This window comes from Danaus plexippus, chromosome 10 (assembly GCF_018135715.1).
Source record: "Danaus plexippus chromosome 10, MEX_DaPlex, whole genome shotgun sequence".
Lineage (NCBI taxonomy): Eukaryota > Metazoa > Arthropoda > Insecta > Lepidoptera > Nymphalidae > Danaus > Danaus plexippus.
This window is the reverse complement of record NC_083543.1, coordinates 784539-809575: the sequence shown is the minus strand read 5'-3', so window position 1 is coordinate 809575 and position 25037 is coordinate 784539. Positions and strand designations below refer to the sequence as shown.

Here is a 25037-nt window from a genome sequence, read left to right as displayed (position 1 = left end):
CAGAGAGAGAGTAGTAAGTAGTTTTTTAATTTCACAGAATGCCAGGCCTGTTTTAATTGAAACTATAATGTTTTTATTCAAATTACTTCTCTAGTGATAATTTGACGCTGCACACATTGTACTTTGGCATTAAGCATTTGTCGTTTTCGGTATTGGCATTTTGTATCAAACATCACTGAGTTGGGACATCTGAAATGAAGATCTCCTCACAGGAACTAACACGGATGGTGGTCGGATTCAACCTTACGATACTTATCTACATCTGTATGTTACTGACTTGATGTTTTCACATATCCATGATAATGACGAAATTACTACACTTAGATCTTCACGTCGTAAATAGGTAGTAAAAATAAAACGAGTAAGTACTCTTGAAATCGACGCTTAGACCGATTAATCAATAGTGTTCAAGAATTAAGATACACACGGAAACAAGCGGACCCGAGAGGCAAAAGTTAGTGTTTGATACGTCTGCGGAGTATCTACAGACAATGTTGTAATATTTTATTAAATATTTAAGATATCATTTTTTTTAATTTTACGCATCAATTGATTGTCCTTTACATATATTTATTAATATATATATTTTTTAATTTTTGTCCACGATAAGAAATGTTCTAAGTTTTATTAGAATAAAACTCACTTGAGGTAAAATACTTGAAGAATTTTTGTAGTTGTATTTATTTTCTGACACATATAGCGTATTATCTCATCGTTATTTACAGATGACGAAATCACTTGATTTAGGGTTCCCTTAAAATATTAAAAAACTTTTTGTTGATTAATTCAAACCGCTTTTGTAGTTTAAGGTTAAAATCCTATAAATTTTTTATGTATATTTCAATAAATTAGACTATTATTTACAGAATAGGACCTACATATTTACGCAGCCTATTTCATTAATGGTATTATGTGTGGACATTTATAAACCGAAACATAGAATTTCTATATCTTATAGATAAGTTTTAAACGGAACCATGTAAGTGCAAATACATCACGCTTTACGAATCCCATATTCATCACCTACATAACAATATAAGCTCAGTGTTGTTTTGTGTGTTATAGCCGCAAGTCACACACGATAACAATATAATCGGTAAGTTCATTTTATCTCACAACATCGATAACATTTTGGTTGTATAATATTAATTATAGTTACTTAAACTAACATTTAGATTATTATTTATAAATTGTTATAATGAATGTGGAAAAATTATTATTATTTATCAAGTTAATTTTTTTTAGATTATATGGTAAGGATCTTTAAAACAATTAAATATACATGGAAGTAAAGAACTCGTTTTCAAACCATAACCCTGTGGGCTCACCGTGATTTTGTTTAGGAAAATCAATAAGCAAATATTTTGCAGAGATCTTCAATGGTTGTAATATTGCTTTCAGGTGTGATGTATTTGTTTTTTCTCGGGGTTCTGTTGCTGGGCTGCGTAAACGCGAATAATGATGCCGAATATGTAAATGTTAAATCCGTCAAAGGTGGTCATCGGGGCTTTCATTACAACCCAACAGCCAACTACCCCAAGTGAGTAAGGTTTACTATCTGACTAATACTTTTTCCAGACAGGCGCTAATTGTATCAACCCACGGTCGTTCTTGTTAGAATCACTTAAATGACAGTCCCTTCTTTATAAAGAACTCAAACTAATGGTTTAGTTTCTTACTCAGATTTCCGTTATTCTATGTTTCACAGCTTCTACAATGGCAGCAGGGGTCAGTACGGCGGATATGACATGCGTTACAACATGACACATGGTTATGGGTCCCTCAACACTACTGCCATACGCCGAGTTGACTATGAAGTCGGTGTTTGCTACATTGAAGTACCGTCAGTATCATTATCTAAGATCCAAAATTACTATCATCAAATAAATTTTTACTTTCAATATAAATAATCAAATATGCAAATTTGTATTAATTTTTAGAACTGCCACCTTAGTGCGTAATCCAGCTCAAGTTCCTATGGGCAATGGTGTAAGTTTATGATCATCTTTTACTATTATGGGTTTATATTTTTTATTTATTAAGTTTTAAATTTTCAGTCGCGACCTGACCTCAGCCGTATCAGAAGCTGTTGTAAAGGCTACATACGAAACATCCACAACTCTCAAATTTGTGATCCAGTATGCTCCAAGGAATGCGTCAATGCGCTTTGTACTGCACCCGAGACATGCTCGTGTTTCCCTGATCATGTGAAAAATTTGGCTGGATTTTGCATACCCATTTGCCCTATAGGATGCCAGAACGGTCATTGCAGTGGTGGTGAGTGTTTGTGCAAGCCCGGCTTTAAATTGGACTCTGAAAGCAAGTATTGTATTCCAACTTGCAGAGAAAACTGTGGAGGTATAGGTAAGAGAAATGACTCTAAATAAATTTTAACTAATATTTTATTTTTGATATCGTAAATTACATTTTGAACACAGGTAATTGTACCAACTTGAATGTTTGTGAATGCAAGTCCGGCTACCAATCTACCCCCGAGGGTAATTGCAGGCCTGTTTGTAGTAAATGCAACGGCGATTGTGTCGCGCCCAACGACTGTCGGTGCAAGCCTGGCTATGCATTAGATCAACAAGGCCAATGTACTCCACAATGTCCTCAGTAAGTGCCTTATTACATAAGACCTATTAGATCTCTCAGAAAGGGATAAAGTAATCATAATACCAAATTAGGATAAATAGGAAATATTCGCGGAGCAATCAAAGGAACGAATTGTAATACCTTAATTTATAGTTTAAAATGTTACTTCAAATCATTAATCAGTATTCTTTAAAGATTTTAATTGTATTCGTGAAAAAAACACCATTTCCAGTGGATGGTTGTTGAGTTCGTCCTTGCAGGAAGTATTATTAACAAAAATAAAATTCAATGGATTATGGTAAAAACAATAAGGCCATGTATGTACATATACACAAGAAATATATCTCAATTACTATGTACCAGTATGTGTTTGGCCCAAAACAAAAAAGAAAAATTTGAAATAATACTTATATAACAAATTTGTTCGAAGCATAGGTAACAAAAGAATAGGCTTAAAGACAGACCACATAATTGAGTCATCGTAAAAAGGGTACAGGGGTATGGCTACTGAGGGAGCTGAGGAGGATGCGGGAGGTGGGCGCTTTACATTTCACGTTTATTATACAATGCACGTTTGTCACCCGCTCCACCCTCGACCCCGTTCGTTCATAACTTCATACCGCCGCTCCGATTTCACCTCTCGGCTGAAGACTCAGCTACTTGAGTTGTCTATACTGTTGTTATTATCCTTATTAAAACAATAGGAATAGTAGTGAAATGCCGATGATTATGAAAGTTCTTTCCCGATTCGTGTTTTACTTTGATATCATTTAAATTATAATATTATTTCAGGGGATGTGGACCCAACAGCCGATGCATTAGTCCGAATGTTTGCGACCAAAATGGATCTGTTCAACCACACCAACCCGGAAACCTTTACCCATTGTATCCTGGACAACAGATAAATAAAACAGTGCCCGCAAACAACACATATCCAGGTCAAATATATATACAAAATAGTACCAGTTTTCAAGAAAGAGGAGATCAGCTCTTTACTGACAGTCAAATCTACAATAGCAGTACTCATTCAGGTCAAGATGGCATTCAAAAACCTTCAGGTTATCAACCAGGACAGCAGGGATACCCAGGAATGTCTCAATATCCAAATCCGAATGGGCAAAACAGATACCCCAACCAACCAGGTTCCAATGAAAAACCTGAATATCGACCAATACCTCAACGTCCAGGCCAATCTGGCTATCAACCAGGGCAGCAAAGATACCCTGGACAATCTGGGTATCCTGGACAATCTGAATATCCTGGACAGTCTGGATATCCTGAACAATCTGGATCTCCTGGACAATCTGGGTCTCCTGGACAATCTGGGTCTCCTGGACAGTCTGGGTCACCTGGACAATCTGGGTCTCCTGGACAGTCTGGATATCCTGGACAGTCTGGATATCCTGGACAGTCTGGATACCCTGGACAGTCTGGATACCCTGGACAGTCTGGATATCCTGGACAGCCTGGATATCCCGGACTGTACCCAGGACAACCCGGATATCCCGGGCAGTACCCTGGACAACCCGGATATCCCGGGCAGTACCCTGGACAACCCGGATATCCTGGGCAATATGAAAATCCACGACAATATGAATTTCCAAGACAACCCGAACCTTTCTTATACCCTGATCAACCAGGATACCGCCCTGGCTATCCGGGACCATCTAGACCTGGGCCTCAAGAAAACCCTAGGCAATCTGAATATCCTGACCTACCTGGATATAGGTTACCTTCTGGATATCCCGTGTCAGCTGATCAACGACATCCTAATAACCAAAATCAAACCTCTTACCCCATAAATCAAGGAAATCAAAATAGTTCTACTCAACCTCAGTACCAAGGCCAGCCAGATCACAATGCACCATCTGGAATAAATGGAAAATCTTTATACCCTAGTTACCCTCCAAGTAATGGGTTATCAGGATATGGCCAGCAGACGAACACCGACAATGATCAATGTGACCAGCCTTGTATTAATGGTGTCTGTAGTCAAGGACTTTGTCGTTGTAAGCCTGGATATATTATGGACGTGAATGACGTAACACAGTCCAGGTAATATGCACTTTTTAACACTAATGTTTGTTTAACGCTAAAAAAAAGGCTAATACTTTTTTTCTATTCTCTGTCTCACACATATTTTTTTTAACTGAATCGAATTCAATCGATTGTTCTCATAGATTTTCAGAATAAATTTGATGGAACAATTAATTTTGTCAGAATAAATTTTAACAGTGAATGATTTTAGAACGAAAAAAATGATAAGCATAATTCAAAACAAACTTTTTACTAATATATTTTACATCTCAATATTAATTTGCTATGGTACACCATATGAGATATTCTATTGAAGAAGAGTGTACTAACATACCCAATAAACCTTCAAATTAGTATCGGAAAAATATATTTTTTGTTTTTGCTGATAGCGCTGATTAAAGCATTCACAAGTTTGGCTTACTTGACTATTTAAGGACGATCAATTTTCTATTTAACATCTTATAAGCGAATTATTAAACACATTGATGGTGTTTACGCGATCCAGATGTCTGCCAAACTGTCCTGGTGGATGCCCGAACGGCGTGTGCTCAGCGCCGCACTTCTGTATCTGCAACCCCGGATATCACAAGGACACAAGTGTCAAAGGGCGGCAAAACTGCGTCAAAAGAATCCGCCGCTCTATCAACGAACTATTGGACTAAACGAAGATCCCTGTGTATGATACATCTGAAAATACTGAGTAATAAAATGTGACTAATACCATTTATTGATTATTATTACCTTTAATTTATATTTAATAATTATTACTATTTCAAATAAAACGACGTTTAGTAACTAAGGAAAATTTTTACAAGCCTCAAGCCGTTCTGTTATATCGATTAATATGAATGTTAAAAATATCAACGAAATTTTGAATTATTTGTATAATGAAGTTTTCAAAACGATTTAAAAAAAAATTTAATTACCATCCAGTATGATTTTCTTCTAAACCTAATAATAAATGACGGGTAAAAATTATAATAACCATTTATATATACTATTCATATAATATAAATACCACATAAACACTAGATACACTAAGGTCATAATTTATAATAACTACTGACATATTTTGTGTATTTTAACAAGATATTAGTTTAAGCCATCTTGAGACTGAGGCCTCCGGAAGCTTTCTTTTCTAGTCAATTAATTCGATATCTTTGTGAATAGCCTCCATTTTATTTAATTTTACTAGTATATATATGTACGATTAATTTCTCTACTAACATTTATATAAAATTATTTATAAGATTTTATTAAATAAAAAGAAACGGGGGACAAAGTAACATTTTGTGTAAAAGTTTCCAATAAGTCTAGATTCGGTTAACAAATAATCTACAATAATATTGCTATTTAGAAACGAAAACAAAATACAATATTTATAGTCTAAATATCTCCTGAGATCAGTTCAGGTTCGGGTTTTAAGGGATTTGAACGGACATTGTTGAAAGAAACACTTCCATGTAATGTTTTGTCATCTGGAAAAAACGTAAATCTTTTATCATCTGTAAAAACAAGAGTGAGACGGAAAATAATAAGAGTACCTTCAACAACATAACTGCTGCCCTTACAATATTGTGATATGGCTCGTCGAGTACAGATAAGGATACTGGATACTATTAAAACTATTGTTATAGACGGAATTACAAAATAGGCCCAGTATGGTATCCTGAAATAAACAAAAATCTGTAACTAATTGATTGCGTTTTTATGACGTACATACATGAAAAGATATGTATATTTAATACCTATTGTCTATATAACAATAAAAATACCATATTAATATATTCTCATGTGACATTATAAATAAAATAAGTCAATTTGTAAAAATAAATAAGGTCTAACCCTGACTTACTGGTAAATTCCTTGGCTTCCGCGTAAAGTATCCGAATCAAAAGACGAACTTGATGTTTCTTCTAAAATATTATCAGTTGTCATGCCGTCAATTCTCACCTCGTCAGTAATCGTGCTGATGATTGTACTCTCCATCGTATCGTACAAGCCGTCAGATGTAGAAACATAAGTATCGTTCAAAACACAAGCAGTACCTCGGCATATATTTTGACCTTCGAAACAAAAATCGATGCAATCACATTTTTGTCCGTCCTCTGTTACGTTTACAGCTCGTAGTGGACTATCACAGACACAATTATTTGGTGCTATACAAGTTCCATTGCATCCCGTACATTCAGGGATGCATAGACCATTCGAGTATTTTACATCATTGTCAATATTGAACTTGTATCCAGGAAAGCATTCACAAACATCAGGTTCTATACATTTTCCATTTCCACATGGGCTATTGCATTTTGGTTCACAAATACCATTCTCATTATTTTGCCAGCCATCATTGCATTCACATTCTTCTGGATTAACACATGTGCCATTTGGACATCCCGAAGAGCAATAAGGTACACATGAGTCATTCTCAGCCTTGGTGTAGTTAGATAAACACTCGCATGTATTTGGTGCAACACAAACACTATTTATACAATTGTTATCACAAATAGGACGGCACTCGTCGTGAGTCTCGTTTTTATACCATCCATTTTCACAGCTACAATTTCCTGGTTGCACACACTGACCGTGTGGGCAGCCTTGAGGACAATGGGGTATACATGTTCCATTAGCAGACATAATATAACCAGCATAACATTCGCAAACATTTGGACTGGCACAAATACCTCCGCCACATTCAAACTCACAATGTGGCAAACAGACGTTTAGATCATCACTCTTAGCCCATCCTTTGTTACAAACACAATTTCCTGGGCTAACACAAATTCCATTTGCACATCCTTGGGAACAATGAGGTACGCATGTTAAGTTTTCAGCCTTAATGTAATTTGGATTACATACGCAACTATTTGGGGCTACACATGTGCCACCACCGCAGTCGAACTCACAATATGGTTTACATTTTTCCTCCTCTTTATACCAACCATCATTGCAAGTGCAATTTTCAGGACTTGTACAAATACCATTTAAACATCCTTTAGAACAGTAGGGCTGACAAACATTGTTTTCAGTTTCTCTATATCCTAAAAAACATTCACATTTATCCGGAGCGATGCATGTGGCATTAACACAAGGCTCATTGCAGATTGGTTGGCATGTATTATCTTTTAAATGATATCCAAAATTACATTCACAAGTGTCCGGTCCGATACAACTTCCATGTTCACATCCATTAGTACAAACTGGAACGCACTTGTTTTTGAACTTTGGATGAAGCTCATATCCTGGATTACATATGCATTTCTCTGGCTCAGCGCAATATCCATTGTGACAGATTGAGCTACATACCGGTTTGCAGTGAAGTTCTCCTCTGTAATTAAAGTTATTCAATGTTATTATGATAAAAAAATGCAAACTGTAGTCAATATAATTATAGAGAGTGTCCCATAAATAATATCGGTTTCGGTGAGTGAAAATCTGTTAAATAAACCTGGATAACACTCCGATAAAACCTCAACATTCCCATCGCTTGACATTGTTAGTTCGACTTTCTGGGATGATCTCAAAGCACACTTATGACTTTAAGGATCCTACAACAAAACTTTCTACTCAAATCGACATCTCTTTCATTTCTGGCAAGGGGCTGTTTACATTTCTCTACTCGACTTTTCCCTTGAATCTCGGTTAATGTGCACAATTCCACAACAATTAAATGGCGCAATATATCTTTAAAAGTCTGATAGTTGGCGAGTTCTTTTTCTAGACCTTTTTTCCACTGTTTCCCTTCTAACTTCTTTATTATATCCATTTTAAAAACGTCAAATCTGTACCCTCAGAAATACTCATTAATCTAAATCTCGGCCGTTCGCTTATTCACTATCTCTTCCCCTTCAATTTGACACATTTGCTTGAAGTCACGACGCCATTAAACTTTTGATTCTAATAATGTCTTTACAATACACGGATTTCATATTAATTTCACTCCAAATTATTTATTATAAAATCGTACTAGGTCGCCAACAAAGAGAAAATGTTTAAAAGGAAGCAAAACAATTGCCCTCTACATAGAATTAGAGACTTGTCTTAACAAGTTACGACATGTCTAAATTGAGGCTTAGGAGTGGTCACATATGAAAATCGACATTAGTAATGACACACCCTCTGTAAATTTTAACTTATTCCTCAGCATCGAAACTATCAAAGGATATAGTCCTAACAGCAACAGTGAAGTTGAAAAAACTAACTTATAGCTAACTTGTCCAAATCTTTACCGTTCACTGATCTGAAGCATATGATAATGTTAACAACATAATTTGCAATTACACCATAAACGTACTTACTCTCTAGGAGTTCCCAGATCATCTTCAATGTAACCGGAGCAACAGACGTCTTTGGATCCGACGAAGGTTTTCTGTTGTTTTGAAATAGTATATAATTATTAACACACTGTATATGTCTCGTAGATACATACCTGTTTATATATCAACAATCAACTTATCAATACAGAATATTATAAAAAATATATATGAAATCTAAACAGAAAACTATTTTTTTTTTTTAGTAATTTAAAATACATGAAATGTGATACTTTCACTATTGACGTCATAAACTTGTGGTTAAATTTTGCTTAAAAAAATATGTTATAATATACCAGAACGATTTTCTCTTCATAATATTTGTTAATTCTTGTCTTCGTGCATCTAAAAAAGCAATTGCCTCTATACGTTTCTCTTACAGTCCGTACGTACGGCTGTGGAACCCATCGCTGAAAACTGTATTTTTTTTTATTAATTTTTTTTTTTGAAAACCATGTCAATAAAAAGCATCACAACAGTACAGAACAAGGAGTGGTAACATCTTGTAAAAAGTTTGTTGTGGGGTTTTAAAAACTCTTTTCTTTACTTACTTTTTCACGTTTCATAAAAAGTTATGCATTAAAAACACGTTTTATTTACAATTTAATGATTAATCTTTCTTCAAAATAAATAATAAACAATCAGTACTTAGCGCCAAAACAATTGCCAAGCGCCTTACTTAGTTAAGCCTTTCAATATTGGACATCAAAAATATAATGGATAGATTATATATGAATACTCACATGAAACTTTTTTTACAAACATTACATGTAGAAATTTGTATTGAACATAAAAAAATAAATAAAAAGAAGAATATTTTTTTTGACTGAACAATCATCGTCACTTGAGGTCTAAATCGTTTGTTACAGAGCTATTAATAAAATAAATTTTATACATAACTTATCATATTTTCAAAGGACTCGTCATCGCTACGGTGTCCATGTCTTGTGCAAGTCTTTTCGATTAAAACTAAGTAATTTTTTTCAATGAGAAAAATAGTTTTGTTATCATTTCATAGACAAAAAGACATCTTATGGACGCTTTCGTAAATATTACTTCTAACAATATTTAATAGATTTTGTTACATTTCTCTCCTTTCCAATGGCACTACCCTTGTATATCATGTTGTGAAATAAACATTTATAGAGGGCGCCCGTGATTTAAATAGCCAATTAAAAGTGTATATGGTTTTTAATAACTAAATAATTTTATTATTAATATATGAAGTCTCGCGTATTTCATGTCCACTTTAATTAATTTATTTCATTTGATTTACTCATATCCGTTATTAGTGTTCGTGATAATTTTGTTTGTCGCTGTCATTCACAACCATCTTAAATTCTATGATCTAATGAATTGCAAAAAATTATGAAGATCATATACTTACATATTTTTTTTACAACAAACACAATCCGACTACAAGTGAAATCTTTACAAAATCCATTTAAAATATAAGCTCAGATATACATCACCTGTATGTACACATATAGATCGCAATTATAATAAATATTAGAAAATGATATAGAATTTATTATAGAGAATATTATATCCTCAGTCTCGAGTTAGTCCACGAAATCGTATCATCCAAATCATAAACACAATATCCTTTTATCGAAGGATCGCTCAAATCACCAACATCGTCATATAGAGCTCTGAAAGGTATGTTTTCCTAGTCAATCTAGAAATAGAAGAGACTTCATGAGAAGTATTTTCATGACTTTTTTATAATCTTTATATATATAACATACATAACATATATAATTTGTTTTATTTTCAGTTGAAGGTTGCACAAAATGAAGTTGATATTATTTCATTGCACTTTTTTGAACAGCCTTACTCACTTAAAGCTTCTTTATATTTTTTCAAAGTGGTCAAACTGCAGCGATATACCTTACGAAGGCGAACATTGATGTCAAATATTCGGGGACCAAAAATTACCTGGTAATATTTCCTTTCTTCTATTTTTTTTAACTAGATGCAAAATTTGTACATGAAAATTTTCGGCAAAAAGGCCGGGCGGTACATTATATATTATAGTAGAGTTGCACACCGCTTCAAAACCTTGTTGAATTGTACCCAAACGAAGTAATGTCCTAAGTTCCCTAAAAGGCTGAACTAGTTGCTTTTTAACCGACTTCAAAAAAGAGAAGGTTGTCAATTCGTCTGTATTATATTTAATTGAAAGCTGATGCGTCCTGTTTGGTCATATATTATTAGGTCCAGTTCTGACAATGGTAGCCACGCGAAAACCATATAAGTTTAAAACTAGCCTTAAGTATGTGTGGTACAAATGAAAGAGTAACTTCAACGCCAACCGATTCCGATTTATTTATTTATAAGGGCAGACTTCAAGGTGATTACAATAAGACCTGATTATGGAATCCCTAGAGAATTGAGGAAAATCCTTAAAATGTGTAAGCAATAAGCATACATAATACACATTAAGAAATTCCTTTTTGTATCCGAAAGCTTGCATCTCCCAGGTGGTCTTGTGGTCACTAAGTCAGGTTTTTATAATGGCATCCTGTAAAATTTTATGGAAATCAAACAAAATCGAGGGAAATCAAGTCTTTTTATATAAATACGGGTTTAAAAAAGTCTTTCTTCGCGTTTTTCGGACGACTCTTGAAGACTTCGTGCTTTATTACGTCTCTATTCCGCTTAAGACGCAAATTTTTTGTCTTTCTCAGACTCCTCAGCTCGACTCTTCTCCTACGAGTTCACGCAAATAAGGTCTCGCCATCTTGAACTAGCTACTCTATTCTACTAACCTTTTTTATAAATACTTTAATTAATTTAATTTATTGAGTTATATGTCGATAAATGCAGGTTAGGTTTAGATAAATTTTTAGCTTATTATAATTTAGTATTAAGTTAAGTAATTAATATATTAGTGTTTAGTTACTTAACCTGTAGAAGGCACCGTCTTTAAACGGTGATAAGATTATTGGAAAGTACATAAAAATAGTGTCCGTTTATTTGAATTAGTTGTTCAGTCATTTTTAGGTAGATATTAAGAACTTATTTCTAAGTAGGTTACGTTAGAAAATAGTATTTAAATGTAATTTTTTTTTTTGCTTTTTAGTTCTATGTAATTTTATTGAGGTCACTACTAAATTATACTACACTACTAAAATGCATTACGTATTTATTTCAACAATACATAATTCATCGGGTATTAATTGTTGCTTGTGTTGACACGAGCCGAACTTTCAGACACAAGTAAACAAACAAAGCAGTTTTATAATGAGTGTTTTTATATAAAAATTATTAAGACATTTCCATTTCAATAAAGTAAAAAATTAAAGTTTACAGTTCAACAATTGATTAGTTGTTTTTTATTGTTACTATAGTATTTATAATAACAGTTTTGTACTACGTATTTTATTCAAAGATACATTTCATACAAAAATACAACAACTATACTACAATAAAAAAAAAATTTTTTTGAGCACCAATAAATTAAAATATTTCAAATTAATCTAACATATGAGACTTTTATATATTTGATCGAAATTAATACGTAGAAACAGTTACTAACTGTCTCTATATTCAATGTACACTTATTAACTTAGTTTAAATTGATCTTATCAGTATAAAAAATATTAACTACAGATTATAACGTTTTAAATAATTGATCAACAATTATAGAAAACTAATTACTTAGTCAAAATATTTGGCATTCACAGTTCGTTATATTCTATTCACATTTGAAATACAACTACAGAGTATCAAACGTAATCACTCTCAAGATCACGTACGTAAGTATAGCTTAATAATACCGCATTAAGACATACTTTATTCTATACAAACTAAATTTTATCATGTTCGAAAACTATTTGACTCGCTAGAAGACGTTCAGCCGCTTCAAGTTTATCCTGGGCTGTGACTTCCTCGGCCTCATCATTATCACTATAGGCTTCGTCGCTGACATTTCGTTTCATAAGAGTGTCTGGGACCGTGTAAACAACACTGCCGTACTGGTTACCTCCTACTATGGAAGTAAATTAAACTTTTAGAATTAAAACGACATTTTAAATCGTGACTAAAATATGTGTATAACATTAAAAGAAAAATATTACCACCATCAACGGACTTCGTGACGAATTCTTGTCTCTTCCGCCACATTTGTGCCATGACCACAATTACCAGAACGAGGAGAAGGAAACTTATACAACCTCCCAGCAACCACGTTAATTGTAGACCCGCTAACCTGAATAAACAATATTAATATTTTTATTACTACAAAATCTACTTTCGCATATTATTTGTGAATATTACACATCATAAATTTATTTGAAAAAAACTAATATTAAATCCGTATGAAATTTTTTCAGAAGCATGTAAGATTTCAATTAAAAAAAAAAATCAGGATAGCTGAAGCATAAAAAATAATTATTCTCTTATAGTATTTAATTTTTTTTACGTAATCGTTAGTCCATTTCCTGTTAATGAATAATCGAATTTAATTTCCTCAGATAAAAAGTGCATAAATGTAAAACCATGATATATGCTCGACATTTATATTACGTTCTTAGTTAAAAAGTAACGCGGCTTACACTTCAGCTGACTTCACACTTGCTGGCTCGATGAAGGTTGTATTGGAACACGTGATTCCATCCCAACACTTACAATGGCCGTCGTCTCCGCACGTACCATTGCAATTCTCACAATGCACCCTGTAGTATGTAACACAAATGAATGTAAAGTTAGATAGACAATTTGCTATTACTTATATAGATAAATACGACTAAGTTTTAAAAAAAGATTGACTCAAACAATGATTTTAAAATATTATGGTAACAATATTAATCGGATTAACTCACATGGTTATGGCAACACAGGATTCATTTTGATGTAACTCGTAGCCGGGATCACAAATGCAGTTTCCATCTATGTTACAGATGCCGTTGTTGCAGAGGCCAGAACAAGGCTTGTAACATGCTGCGGGATTCGAGGAATTTCTAATATAACCATCCAGGCAGCCACATTCATTTGGTGATTTACAATACCCATTGATACATAAACTCGAGCAAACGGGGACACATGTTCCATTATATAAAACATAATCGTCATCGCACGAACAAACGTCAGGTCTTATACAAATCCCATTTTCACAACTTAAACATTTCGGTTTACAAGAATTGTCGTTGCTAGTTTTTTCGTAGCCTTCAAAGCATTGGCATATATCGGGACTTACACACGTTCCATTAATACATTTTTCTTTACAAATTGGATTACAAGTAAACTTATCGCGAGCATCCAATTCGTAACCATTATTACAGCTACAGGTGTCTGGTGTTGAACAATATCCGTTGACACATATCTGACTACATACAGGCTTGCATTTTGTTCCGGTCAATTCATAACCTTCTTGACAACGACATTCGTTTGGCCCAATGCAATCTCCATTCAAACAGTCATCACATTTTGGCTTACAAATATTTGCAGTAAGTGATTCATATCCTGGATAGCAGGAACATGTGCCTGGGAACACACATGACGCGTTCACGCAAGCCGGATTACAGACCGGGCGGCAAGTGAATCTATCTAAAGGATCAATCTCATATCCCAAATTACACTCGCATTTATTTGGTCCTGCACAAAATCCGTTTTGGCATTCGCCCTCACATACTGGTACGCATTTGCCGTTCACTTTAGAGTATCCACTATTACAATGGCACGTGTTCGGTGCGACACATTTACCATCTTTACAATCGTCACATACCGGATCACATTTCCATTTTCCTTGAGATTCAAACCCATCCAAACATTGGCAAGTGTCAGGTGCAACGCAAACACTGTTTATACAGGACTGTTCACACTTTGGCACGCAAGTGTACGTATCTTTCTGTGTATAACCCGCATCACATGTGCATACATTGTCCGCTGTGCAGGCACCGTTCGTGCAAGGTAAATCACAACGTGGTTTCGGATGGACGCACTTTTTACTGCTGTCTAGTATAAGCGGTGGTTTACATTCGCATCTCTGAGGCGCCACACATTCGCCATCTCCACAGCCGCTTAAACAGGAAGGCTTGCAGCGACGCATTCGGTTGTCATATTCCCAACCGTCACAGCATCGCTCTAATAGTCTTCCCTGTAACGTAACAAGTTTCCTTATTATTTTATATTAAATTATAATAAGGTTCTGAAATCAAACTTAAACACAAACTCTATTGTAATTCATTGAACTCTTGTATTTCATAAAACGCATTATTATATTCTAATACAAAAAATATACGATAACATCAATGACATACTATATGTCTTATATGATTAAGTTTGTTTTAAAAATTATATAATTTATGTGTAATTTCTGTGGGATGACTAACTATCACCCACCGCTTTAACGAGATACAAGTTACAACCTATACATAAATAAACTTATATATAACTTCTAATTGAATTAAATTATGTATATAAATAATACATAGTAAAAAAATTGAGAGATCTGCTAATATGCTGTTGTAATGTTGAAAACCTTCTGTGGTGATCACTCTAGCATCCTCCATGTTTTATAGGGAGTTTGAAAAAGTCAGCACATCAATAGAACATCTCCCTACTTACCTTCATCATGAATCTGAAACAGATAAAATATTTTTATTACTAAAAATAGTTTATTACAACTAAAATTATTAAATTAGATCTTTAAAACGCTGTGAGCTATGTTACGTACATATATCAAATAAAAACAACATTAGTCAAAAGTAACAAATAATTTGATGGACAAAATTTCAAAAACACTGAAATTCTCTAAGTTTTGTAAAGAAACCGCAATGAACTAACTGAATTCATAGAATAAATTAGAAAAATATAATATAAGTACTCCTGTGCATATTATATTTCGAAATTGCTGTGTTTATATTGTAAGCATTTTGTAAGAATAATGACTGTGTGTTTAAAAAAAATATGAATAACTTTTATTATTATCTTGTGACAAGTAAATAGTTAAATCTTTCTCTTCATTCATAGAACGCAGTTTGGAATCAGCAAGTTTAGTATATTGTTTCTGGATCCTTATAATAATCAAACGAGATAATGCACCTTTAAAAGCTTCTCCAATCCGGTGAGCTTAGATGCAATCTTTGACTACAACTGTCATTGCTCAAGTTGGTCAAAAATTTCTATGACTTTAAAATAGTTACACAGACAACAAATTTATTTGTATATACCTATATTATAATAGTTTTTATTCAGCAACATAAAGTTTAGGTTGAAAATTGTGGCACAGACTACATTAAAAAATTAAAAGTTTTTGTGAATATTATAAGAAGTTTCTATACATTAATACACATAAATGATTGATGAGTAAGTAAGTATTTGTATAACATACACTTTCATGTAAAGATTTACTTTTCCCCAGAGATCGCTACAAATAACTACTGTCATAATGTACGTGTATTTGTATGTATACAAAATACAATAATAATTAAAAAAAATAAATCTGAACGAACATAACAGTATTAGTATATTAAACTACGCAAAAACACATCATTTGTCACAGTTTAGATAAATTAAATACACAATGTGATGCAAATATTACATCAATAAATTTCCCATCAAGAACAAACAAGATGTGCAGCTCACCGTATTTTGCATCCCTCTCTCCTGTCACTATCACCCGTTAAACAATCACATAATATGGGCAAAAATAATAATAAGGCAACACTAAATCGAAATTCCATTTTGTGTTTGAACAGAAACGTAAGCCAGGATACGTTATCGCCACCGTTTTGTGATACAATTTTCCCACACAATTATAAATATAACTAAATACACGGCCGATGTTTCTCGATGTGCGGATACAACTACGTATTACCATGTACAACTACCCCAAATAAAAAATACGGCTCATATACAGGACGTGCGCGTATTGAATAATTAAAAGCAGATTATTGGTCGTTAAATTTAATTTCGCACATGGTTTTGCGCTGCCGTGGCGTGGCGTGAACATTTAAAAACTGTGAATTATTTTTCAATAAAACAGTTTTTTAAATCGTCATGGAATAATTAATTATAGCAAAAAATAATAATTTTATAGCTTCAGAATTGGTCTGATATACTCGTATGTAAAAAAGGTATAAGTTATATTTTTATTTGGGGAGACGTAATCCAGTATGTACTTTCTGTTTAAAGTCAACAAAACGGTATAAGTCAAATAAACAGTTAAAAAAAACTTAATTTGTAATATTCAGAAGTTTTTATATTCAAATAACACATTTACGGGAATATAGGAATTTACGGGAATATTCGGGTATCAAGAAGTACTCAGGTTTCTCTATATTATATATATATTAATATTTTAACTTTAATCCTTATTGAAGATAGTCAGAACAATGACATTTTGCATAACGGCGGCATGTTTATAGACATCCGGCTAACTTATAGATGACGGGATCTGAATACGCCGCCTCGAGGAACCACGTACATTGTCAGGATACTAAACATAATTTCACCTTAGAATTGCGCAAAAATATCGGTAAAATACAATAAAATATAAGAAAATTTAGCGATTACTTTTAGTAATCTTCTAAACTATAAATAAAAATTATTACCTTAGTTTTTTTTTTAATGTTTCGGAAGTCAAAGTGTGTCAAATATTCGCGATTCTCATGATTAATTTATCACATGTTAATGTATATCAATATTCAGCCCGCGTTATTTTAATGGAATGAGTTTAATTGCTTTGGAATTTAATATTCACATCAGCAGTCGGCCACTAAGACCACGATCAAAACAAACGACCCATTTCGATACCCGAATTTTATCAAACTAGGTTTCATATAAAATATTTTGTAAAGAATATGTTAGGTCACTTTAATGTTATACTATTTTATATATCTGTGTATGTTACAAAAGTTGACAAATTAATCTTTTACGAGTAATTTAATCAAACCCCTGAATACTCTCTGATTTACACACAATTTTGCTCATAAATCAATCAAATTTTCATTAGTATAGGATTCATTTTATTTGGAGATACGATTAATTATACGCATGTGTATGTATTTATGTATGTTTGTACGTATAGGACAAAAGATTAACGAATAAGCCAAGGTCAGAAAAGCACACAATATAGAAAAAATGAAGGTTGTTTATTAATCGGCCTGTATGTATTACGATGTAGAGTTATCTTTATCAGCTTCATTATAAATAATTGACTCATTGTATACAACATTTTAACAACAGTTATCGGACAAAGCTTTACTTTAAAGTCACTTAATTAATAAGTTCATTATGTAACCGACGGTATTAGTTTGGTGATGCCAATGAATAGTTCTTTGTTTGACATTTAAGTTTCATGCAAATTACATTTTAATAAGGTCTGTCAGGCTAATTGACTGTGATTACTGTCTGTAGTTATACATTTAATAATATAACATAATTAATATACCTTAATATGTTTAATGAACAGCAATGTTTTCCTTTATATATAACTTTCTGTGTTTTTGTTTTGTGTTTTTAATACTTCTGTAAGCGGATATTTTAAGTGTTAATCATTAAGTTATACTGAATTCCGCTTTTATGTTTTCATATGCGCTTGTTAACTTTGTACTTAAGGTTTTTAATCGATGTCAGACCTATATAATTAGGTTTTTTTTTAAGTAAATTCTTTTTATTTCTAATAAAAACTATTTAAACTCCTAATACCTTTTATTAATCATAGAAATTTAATTTATATAAATTCTAAAATCTAAAATTATTATACGATGTTATTGCGGACTTCAAGATCAATAAAGAATATTCAAAGCTTTGTAAACATGTAAGTTTTCCTTGAGCTCTTACTAAGGGTATCCACATCGTCTGTTTTATATAAATCTAGACTTAATCCCGTTTAATATAGTCCAGTAATGATATGTACAATACAGAGAAGGAACGCCTCTAAATAGTTTTACTGACAATTCTATCAGCTTTGCTTATTTATCACATTTAAGGATTTAAAATAAGCTTATAAGACAACAGCCTCATACAATACGATATATTTTTTATTGATTTTACTACAGTTTCAAAAAGATGATTATTGTTTAAATGTAAACATTTTAAATTGTATTTTATCTACACCAATTTAACGCTGATTATGCATTGGCTGTAGATTATAGCGGACCTTTGATAATATTGTCGAGATAACTGGACGGATGCTTACATCAAATGTTCGTAGAATCGTTGCCACATATTGTATGAATATGTTTAAAATCTATCATAACTTGGAATTCGCAACTACCAACCTAAAATAATAACCGTTTAAAGCAAAAATCTTTAACATACAAACTAACACAAGCTAATAATATCAAAAACTTCCGTAAAAATTCCGTTGGATGACAGCTTGGGATCAGTACTACAATGATTCCTTTGATATTATTAAATATTATATTTTTTTATGGGAAAGTGAAAAACGTAGGCTGCATATTGGAAAAAAATTACAGAAGCTCGTATAAATACCCTTCTAAATCAGTTTCAGACATCTTTAAGAGGCTTCTAGTAGAATATACAATCATCTGTTTCAGCCTTTCTGTTAGATGTTCGTATTGCTAATGACAGCGACAGCATTTTAAAATGATACATAAATATATTGCTTTAAAATTTAATTTATAAAATATAGAATGAAAAAATTATCCAGACGAGCTGGATTTAATCCTGCAACCTCTGGCATATCGCGTTCCAGATGTTTATTTTCTAATTTAAGTTTCAATTCAAGTACAAGATCAACATAGTTTTATTTTAAAACCATAAAAAAAATCTTAGATTTAAAAAAAAAACGTGACATCTTGTTGTGTCAAAATTTGCTTTGAAGATATCTAGTCTTAAATCTCATTCTTTCTTTGATTGCCCAAAAAGTAAAAGGGCATATACATAAGAAAAGACGTTCCGTCAAATACAAAAGAATTGTCGTAATCTCTAATAAATTAAGAAATTGTATTACGACAAACAAACAGAACGTTAATTATGAAAAGACTTTATTTATAAAAAATTCAATATTAAATATGCCCTTTATTCCTTTTTTATTTGATGTCTATTTGTATATACAGCATTTGTAGATAAAACAATGTACTCGTTTATCATAAACTAGAAGTGATGTGGTTAGTTTTGCAAAAAGTTTCCATGCGATAAACAGTTCTTCTGCTATTATTTATTCCCTATTGAATGTTAAATAAACGTATGAGGTTTTGCTCCGTTTTGCATAATAATTACGTCAGGAAATCTGTCCTGCAACATATTGATAAAATTAATTAGTTTTGCACATTAACGGAATATGTCAACATGAACTATATACGTATTTACTACGTTATGACACTATTTAATACCCGCTGCTTCTCTCAAACACATTATATAAGGTCTAAATATATAGAAAGCCTTATATTTTTTTTATTAAGATAAAAATAGATATGGCCTGTGAAGAGGACATCAAGATACATCAGTCTAAGGATAGACACCGCACGTCGAGTAACTTTTAAGAGACAAGTTTTTTCGATTTATTCAATTAACGCTATACCTATAATAACTTAAATAAACTTCATCTATATGTGTTTCAATTTATTAGTTATATTAATAAATAAGCTGTGTCAAATAATTTCATCAACATCCTCACAACCTTACACATCTATAACAGAGACATATTTGAGAACAATTTAAAATCGTGTCACATTAAAACAGACAAAACTAAAATTAACTCAAAATCATTCAAATCTTTTAATTCAAACATCGATATGAATAATTCAACGGAACATTCAAGTTGTCTTGTAATTATCGTTTAAATTGTTCATGAGGTTCTTATAATTTTACGAGAACGATTTTTTTTGTGAATTAATTACACTGTTTGTTCATACTTTATGACATATATCTTTAGTTATAGAGTTATTAATATCTATGTATATATAATCTATATATGTATATGTTAAAAAATGAATTCAAATATCTCTTGCTGTTTATTTTCCTTTACAATATTATTATTGTGCTGTTATTAAACTATGTGTTGAGGATTGTTCTCTTGATTCTTGCTCTACGAATGTCACTAGCAACACAATTTTTTTAATGAGATCTAAGACTTTAGCGAGTTTTATTCATTTAAATTAAACTAATATATTTCGGATTTACTACGCGGATTTTATTATTTCAAAACTACATGATCCCGACATTTCGGTTACTTTTCAGCAACCGTGATCACGGGCAGACGAGATGTGAAATCTAAAGAAATATATTAGTTTCATTTAAACAATTTTTTTTATTTTTTTCGTTTTTTCTAATCTCTTGATCTACAAAATTTTAGTAGAATTGCCTGTGATGATTATCAACTAATTCATTTTCTGTACTCTTAAAAAATATATATTCATAAATCTAAGGTTTTGGATAACCTAGAAGAGTTCTATGCGTGAAATTATTTTCACAATTAGTATAGTCAATATATACCACACCCTTTATGTACGCAGACAAATTCAAACACCCTAAAAAAGCCCTGGTTCCTTTTTAGTTCCACATTTTAAATAACCAAATAATACTTTACCATCAAAGATTTTAACATACGCAATTCTACTGTCGTCCTAATTAATGTATGTTTTATAATGTCCCGGCGCCATCCTTCAAACAAGGCAGAGCGTCTTGTTCCTTCTGATTCACTCAGTTGGTGTTGCCACCTACATGTCAATGCATGCATCATGAATACAGGGTTACCGCTAACAACTAAATAAAAAATATTTTTTGTAACATATAAATATAAGACAAGCATATTTATAACTTTTCTTCCAACGAGAAAGGGCTTTATTATCTTTAAGATTAAATAGAATTTTTTTAATAATTTATATATGAATAAGTATGAAGAAACAAGGAATATTTTTTTTTTTTATATAGGACCACATTTGTTTGGAGTTGTCTTTTTGGCGGTATATAAAGTGAGTCTCATTACCCGGTATCGTTGAATATCATAGGAATACAATAACAAGTAAAGATAAACAATAATAATAAATATTATATATTGCTTATAATAATAAATTACAAAAAAATCTCTGACCGAGTGACTTATGGTAATGCTATTTGTTGTATATACTCCGACTTTTAACAGAATAAATCTTGCCATATTTTCAGTTCGATTAAACGGATAATCCACGAGATTTCTTACACCAGTGATACGAACAATAATAACAACGAAGTATAATTAATTAAATTAAAAATTACTATACTAAAAAAAACGATCTACTATCGAATATAAAACTAACTGTGTCCAAAAATATCACGAAAAAGATTATTGTAGAAACTTTATCTGTGTCTGTAAATGGGAGGCTAAAGTGGCCCAAGTGGAATCATGAAACCGATAACAGTTATCCAACCATCAGTTGAAGTAAGTTGTACTTACATGTAGTAAAAATAAAGAGGGTACATGCAACATGCGTCAGTTATTCCGATCACTGTATTCACATTCATTGTGCTATCTATAATGTAAATTTTAAATATACTAGCTAATTATAATGTATGTACATATACTACTGAATCGGTGTGCATATGCTATCAATCAGTTTAAATATAGTGAAAGCGCTGCATCTCAGCCCTAGGTCAAGTAACGCATCGATCATTCAAAGCGTCGTTTGCGTCAATGCCTATTGCTTTTGAATCGATTACGAGCGCGTATAAACATCCTGTAACGATATGAGCGCTCCCATTGTCGCTGTTGGAACATATGAGGATAATAAATTTATTATTTGTGATTATAATTTTGTAAAACTAATGCAACTAATCTTTTGAATTTTAACAAAGCAGTATGATTTGTGTTAAATATATTTACATATAACATTAAAGTATATTAGTTCCAGATAAATGTAATAGATGGCGCGGAACGAAAAATCCTAAATTATAAAGGTTTATTTTCTAATTAAATAAAAGAGTCGAGTGCATATAAAAACTGTTATATGTTTAAAGCATGGAGTTCACATTGGTTTTTACAAGCTCGTATGCTCATTCAGCTGTAAATTTTTAACGAACCAAAAGTGTAGTAGCGGCCATGAAATAGTTTATAATTGCTAGTCATTCCCATTTTGTTACTTTAACAGTTTTACGTTTGTTATTTGATAGAGAAATTGATATTTTATGATAACTTAATAATGCGAATATCAGGGGACATGATCGTCATTTATGGGGTTAAATAATGTACACTTTTTTATTTGATATGATCAAAACTACTGCATTGTACATTAGTTTATAAACTGCGTAAAAATATATGATTTCTATTGGAGTTATATTAGAGCTGAGAAGTTTCTATACGATTTATCAAAAACTTGCGCATAGGGATTGCGCATAGTTTTATAGTATTTAGCTATAGAATATGTCGTAAATAATCGACATCAATATAACGTATAATATATTGAGTACTGAAAGAAAACTCACCCGTGGCAAACCCCGTCCTGACACTGGCCTTGACTATCGCAAGATTTGCAGTCCGCCGGGCAAGGTTTATGACAGCCGCTAGCGTTTCGTAGATACCCCTCCCTACACGAACACACGTTGGGTTCACCGCAAACACCATTATCACAGTTATCACACAGGGGCTCGCAATTCTCACCACCGTAACCAGGATGACACCGGCAACTGTTCGGCGCCACACACAATCCGTGAACACAGGAGTCACAAACCGGTTGGCAAGTGTTATTTATTTTCTGATAACCCTCAAAGCAGATGCAGGTGTTGTTAACGCATTTGGAGTTTTCACATGCCGGCTCGCAGGTGACGCACACGTTGTTATGTAATGGATGCAATGTGGCAGGGGGATCGCATTGACAGACCTCCGGGGAGACACATCGACCTCCAACACAACCCATACTGCAGCTAGGAGAACAGGCGTCCAGCACGGCGGAGTAGGCCCAACCAGTACAGCATACACTTTCATTTTGATTAACTTTATAGCTCTGTTAATACATGAGATATTAAATAACATACCAAAGCAGTTGATAAGCAAATCAAAGGATAAATCGTGGAAAAAATTGAGTAATTTAAAAATCAGGTCAACACAAATATATAACATTATAATAATCTTCCGCAGATCACAATTCGTAAATATTATAAATGTACCTCGACTTTGCTCTTCTTTATAATGCACCTCTTGCCTTTGCACATGCTTCTCACTTTGTAATATTTGAGTCTAGTTTTCCGTACACTGCGAGAAAAATATTATTAAATAAATGATGTAATATAAATAAAGAACTAAAGGATTTATCAATCGAATATTAACATTCAACAAAAAAGAAATAATTTATTTTTCGTTACTTATTAAATTTAGTTCGTGTTTTTGATCTCCATTTTTAGAACAATTTTCTTTTTTGATAATTAATTCAAAATTTAGAAATTGAGATTAGTTTAAAGATATTGCCGTAAATATAAGAAATAACACAAAAAATAAAAATTTTACTAATATAACCTTCGGGAAACAACGCATACACCAGGATCATGAGCTTTCAAAGCTTCAAAGGCACTAGCGGAACACAACACTATGAAGATGAAAATAATGAAACGCATTTTTAAATATCACAATTAATATTAAAATATATTTTTAAACGTATATTTTTTCCTTTAGAATTTTACACTACCATTTCTGTTCGGTTCGAAAACAATATGAACTCTCACTTAGCAATGCACGACATGTCACTGTATCCCTTACAAGATCGTTGATGCGAAAATGGTCCTTCGATAAATGAAATAAGCTCCAGTTTTAAATAATATAACAAATTCAGATTTACAATGACCCAAAGAGATATCATAGTTTCAATCATAAAAATAAAAAAATATGTAAACCTTTTTTTTTAGCTATCATGACAACTGATATTTCCTGTGTTTTTTTTTTAATATATTTAATTTTCTTTTCAAAACTCAACTTTATCTTTCTCTTTATTCTGAAGGATGCCTATTTTACCAACAAGAAAATACTGACTGACTTACTATTTTAGACCATAAAGCTAGATCTAACAAAGACCAAAAATATTATGTGATTGTGAGCTACTATTAGGTATCTATATGAGTGAAGATTGTATATAATTTTATTATTCCATTCGGTTGAAGTTTCATAATTTAAAACAGATGATAAGAAAGGAAAACGCAGTTAAATTTAGCAAT

The 25037-nt window shown here is 32.4% G+C and overlaps 2 protein-coding genes across 2 annotated transcripts; one reads left to right on the top strand and one right to left on the bottom strand.

Annotated features, from left to right (window-relative positions):
* Positions 1-960: 960 nt before the first annotated feature.
* Positions 961-5355, top strand: LOC116766896 (collagen alpha-1(I) chain-like). Its single transcript, XM_061521707.1, has 8 exons — positions 961-1096; positions 1402-1540; positions 1709-1843; positions 1941-1989; positions 2058-2364; positions 2439-2616; positions 3388-4650; positions 5138-5355. Exons 2-8 carry the CDS (start codon positions 1407-1409, stop codon positions 5292-5294), a joined length of 2223 nt encoding a protein of 740 aa, XP_061377691.1. The 5' UTR covers positions 961-1096; positions 1402-1406; the 3' UTR covers positions 5295-5355.
* A 264-nt stretch (positions 5356-5619) lies between these two features.
* Positions 5620-24516, bottom strand: LOC116766935 (uncharacterized). The gene is made up of 14 exons (XM_061521590.1): positions 24346-24516; positions 24000-24084; positions 23319-23836; positions 15516-15528; positions 13772-15045; positions 13505-13624; positions 13028-13158; positions 12759-12939; positions 11377-11443; positions 9689-9816; positions 9242-9362; positions 8931-9001; positions 6488-7960; positions 5620-6301 (listed from the first exon to the last, which is right to left on the bottom strand). Exons 1-14 carry the CDS (start codon positions 24441-24443, stop codon positions 6019-6021), a joined length of 4563 nt encoding a protein of 1520 aa, XP_061377574.1. The 5' UTR covers positions 24444-24516; the 3' UTR covers positions 5620-6018.
* Positions 24517-25037: the final 521 nt, after the last annotated feature.

Bases quoted from the DNA above. Each gene is read 5' to 3' on its own strand.
- LOC116766896 (XM_061521707.1), top strand. From the start codon at position 1,407: ATGTATTTGTTTTTTCTCGGGGTTCTGTTGCTGGGCTGCGTAAACGCG. The intron at 2,365-2,438 runs GTAAGAGAAATG...TTTTGAACACAG, and splicing joins AGAAAACTGTGGAGGTATAG to GTAATTGTACCAACTTGAAT. The intron at 4,651-5,137 runs GTAATATGCACT...TACGCGATCCAG, and splicing joins AATGACGTAACACAGTCCAG to ATGTCTGCCAAACTGTCCTG.
- LOC116766935 (XM_061521590.1), bottom strand. From the start codon at position 24,443: ATGCGTTTCATTATTTTCATCTTCATAGTGTTGTGTTCCGCTAGTGCC. The intron at 12,940-13,027 runs GTAATATTTTTC...TTACTTCCATAG, and splicing joins CACGAAGTCCGTTGATGGTG to TAGGAGGTAACCAGTACGGC. The intron at 11,444-12,758 runs GTTTGTATAGAA...AACCTGACTTAG, and splicing joins TTCGAACATGATAAAATTTA to TGACCACAAGACCACCTGGG.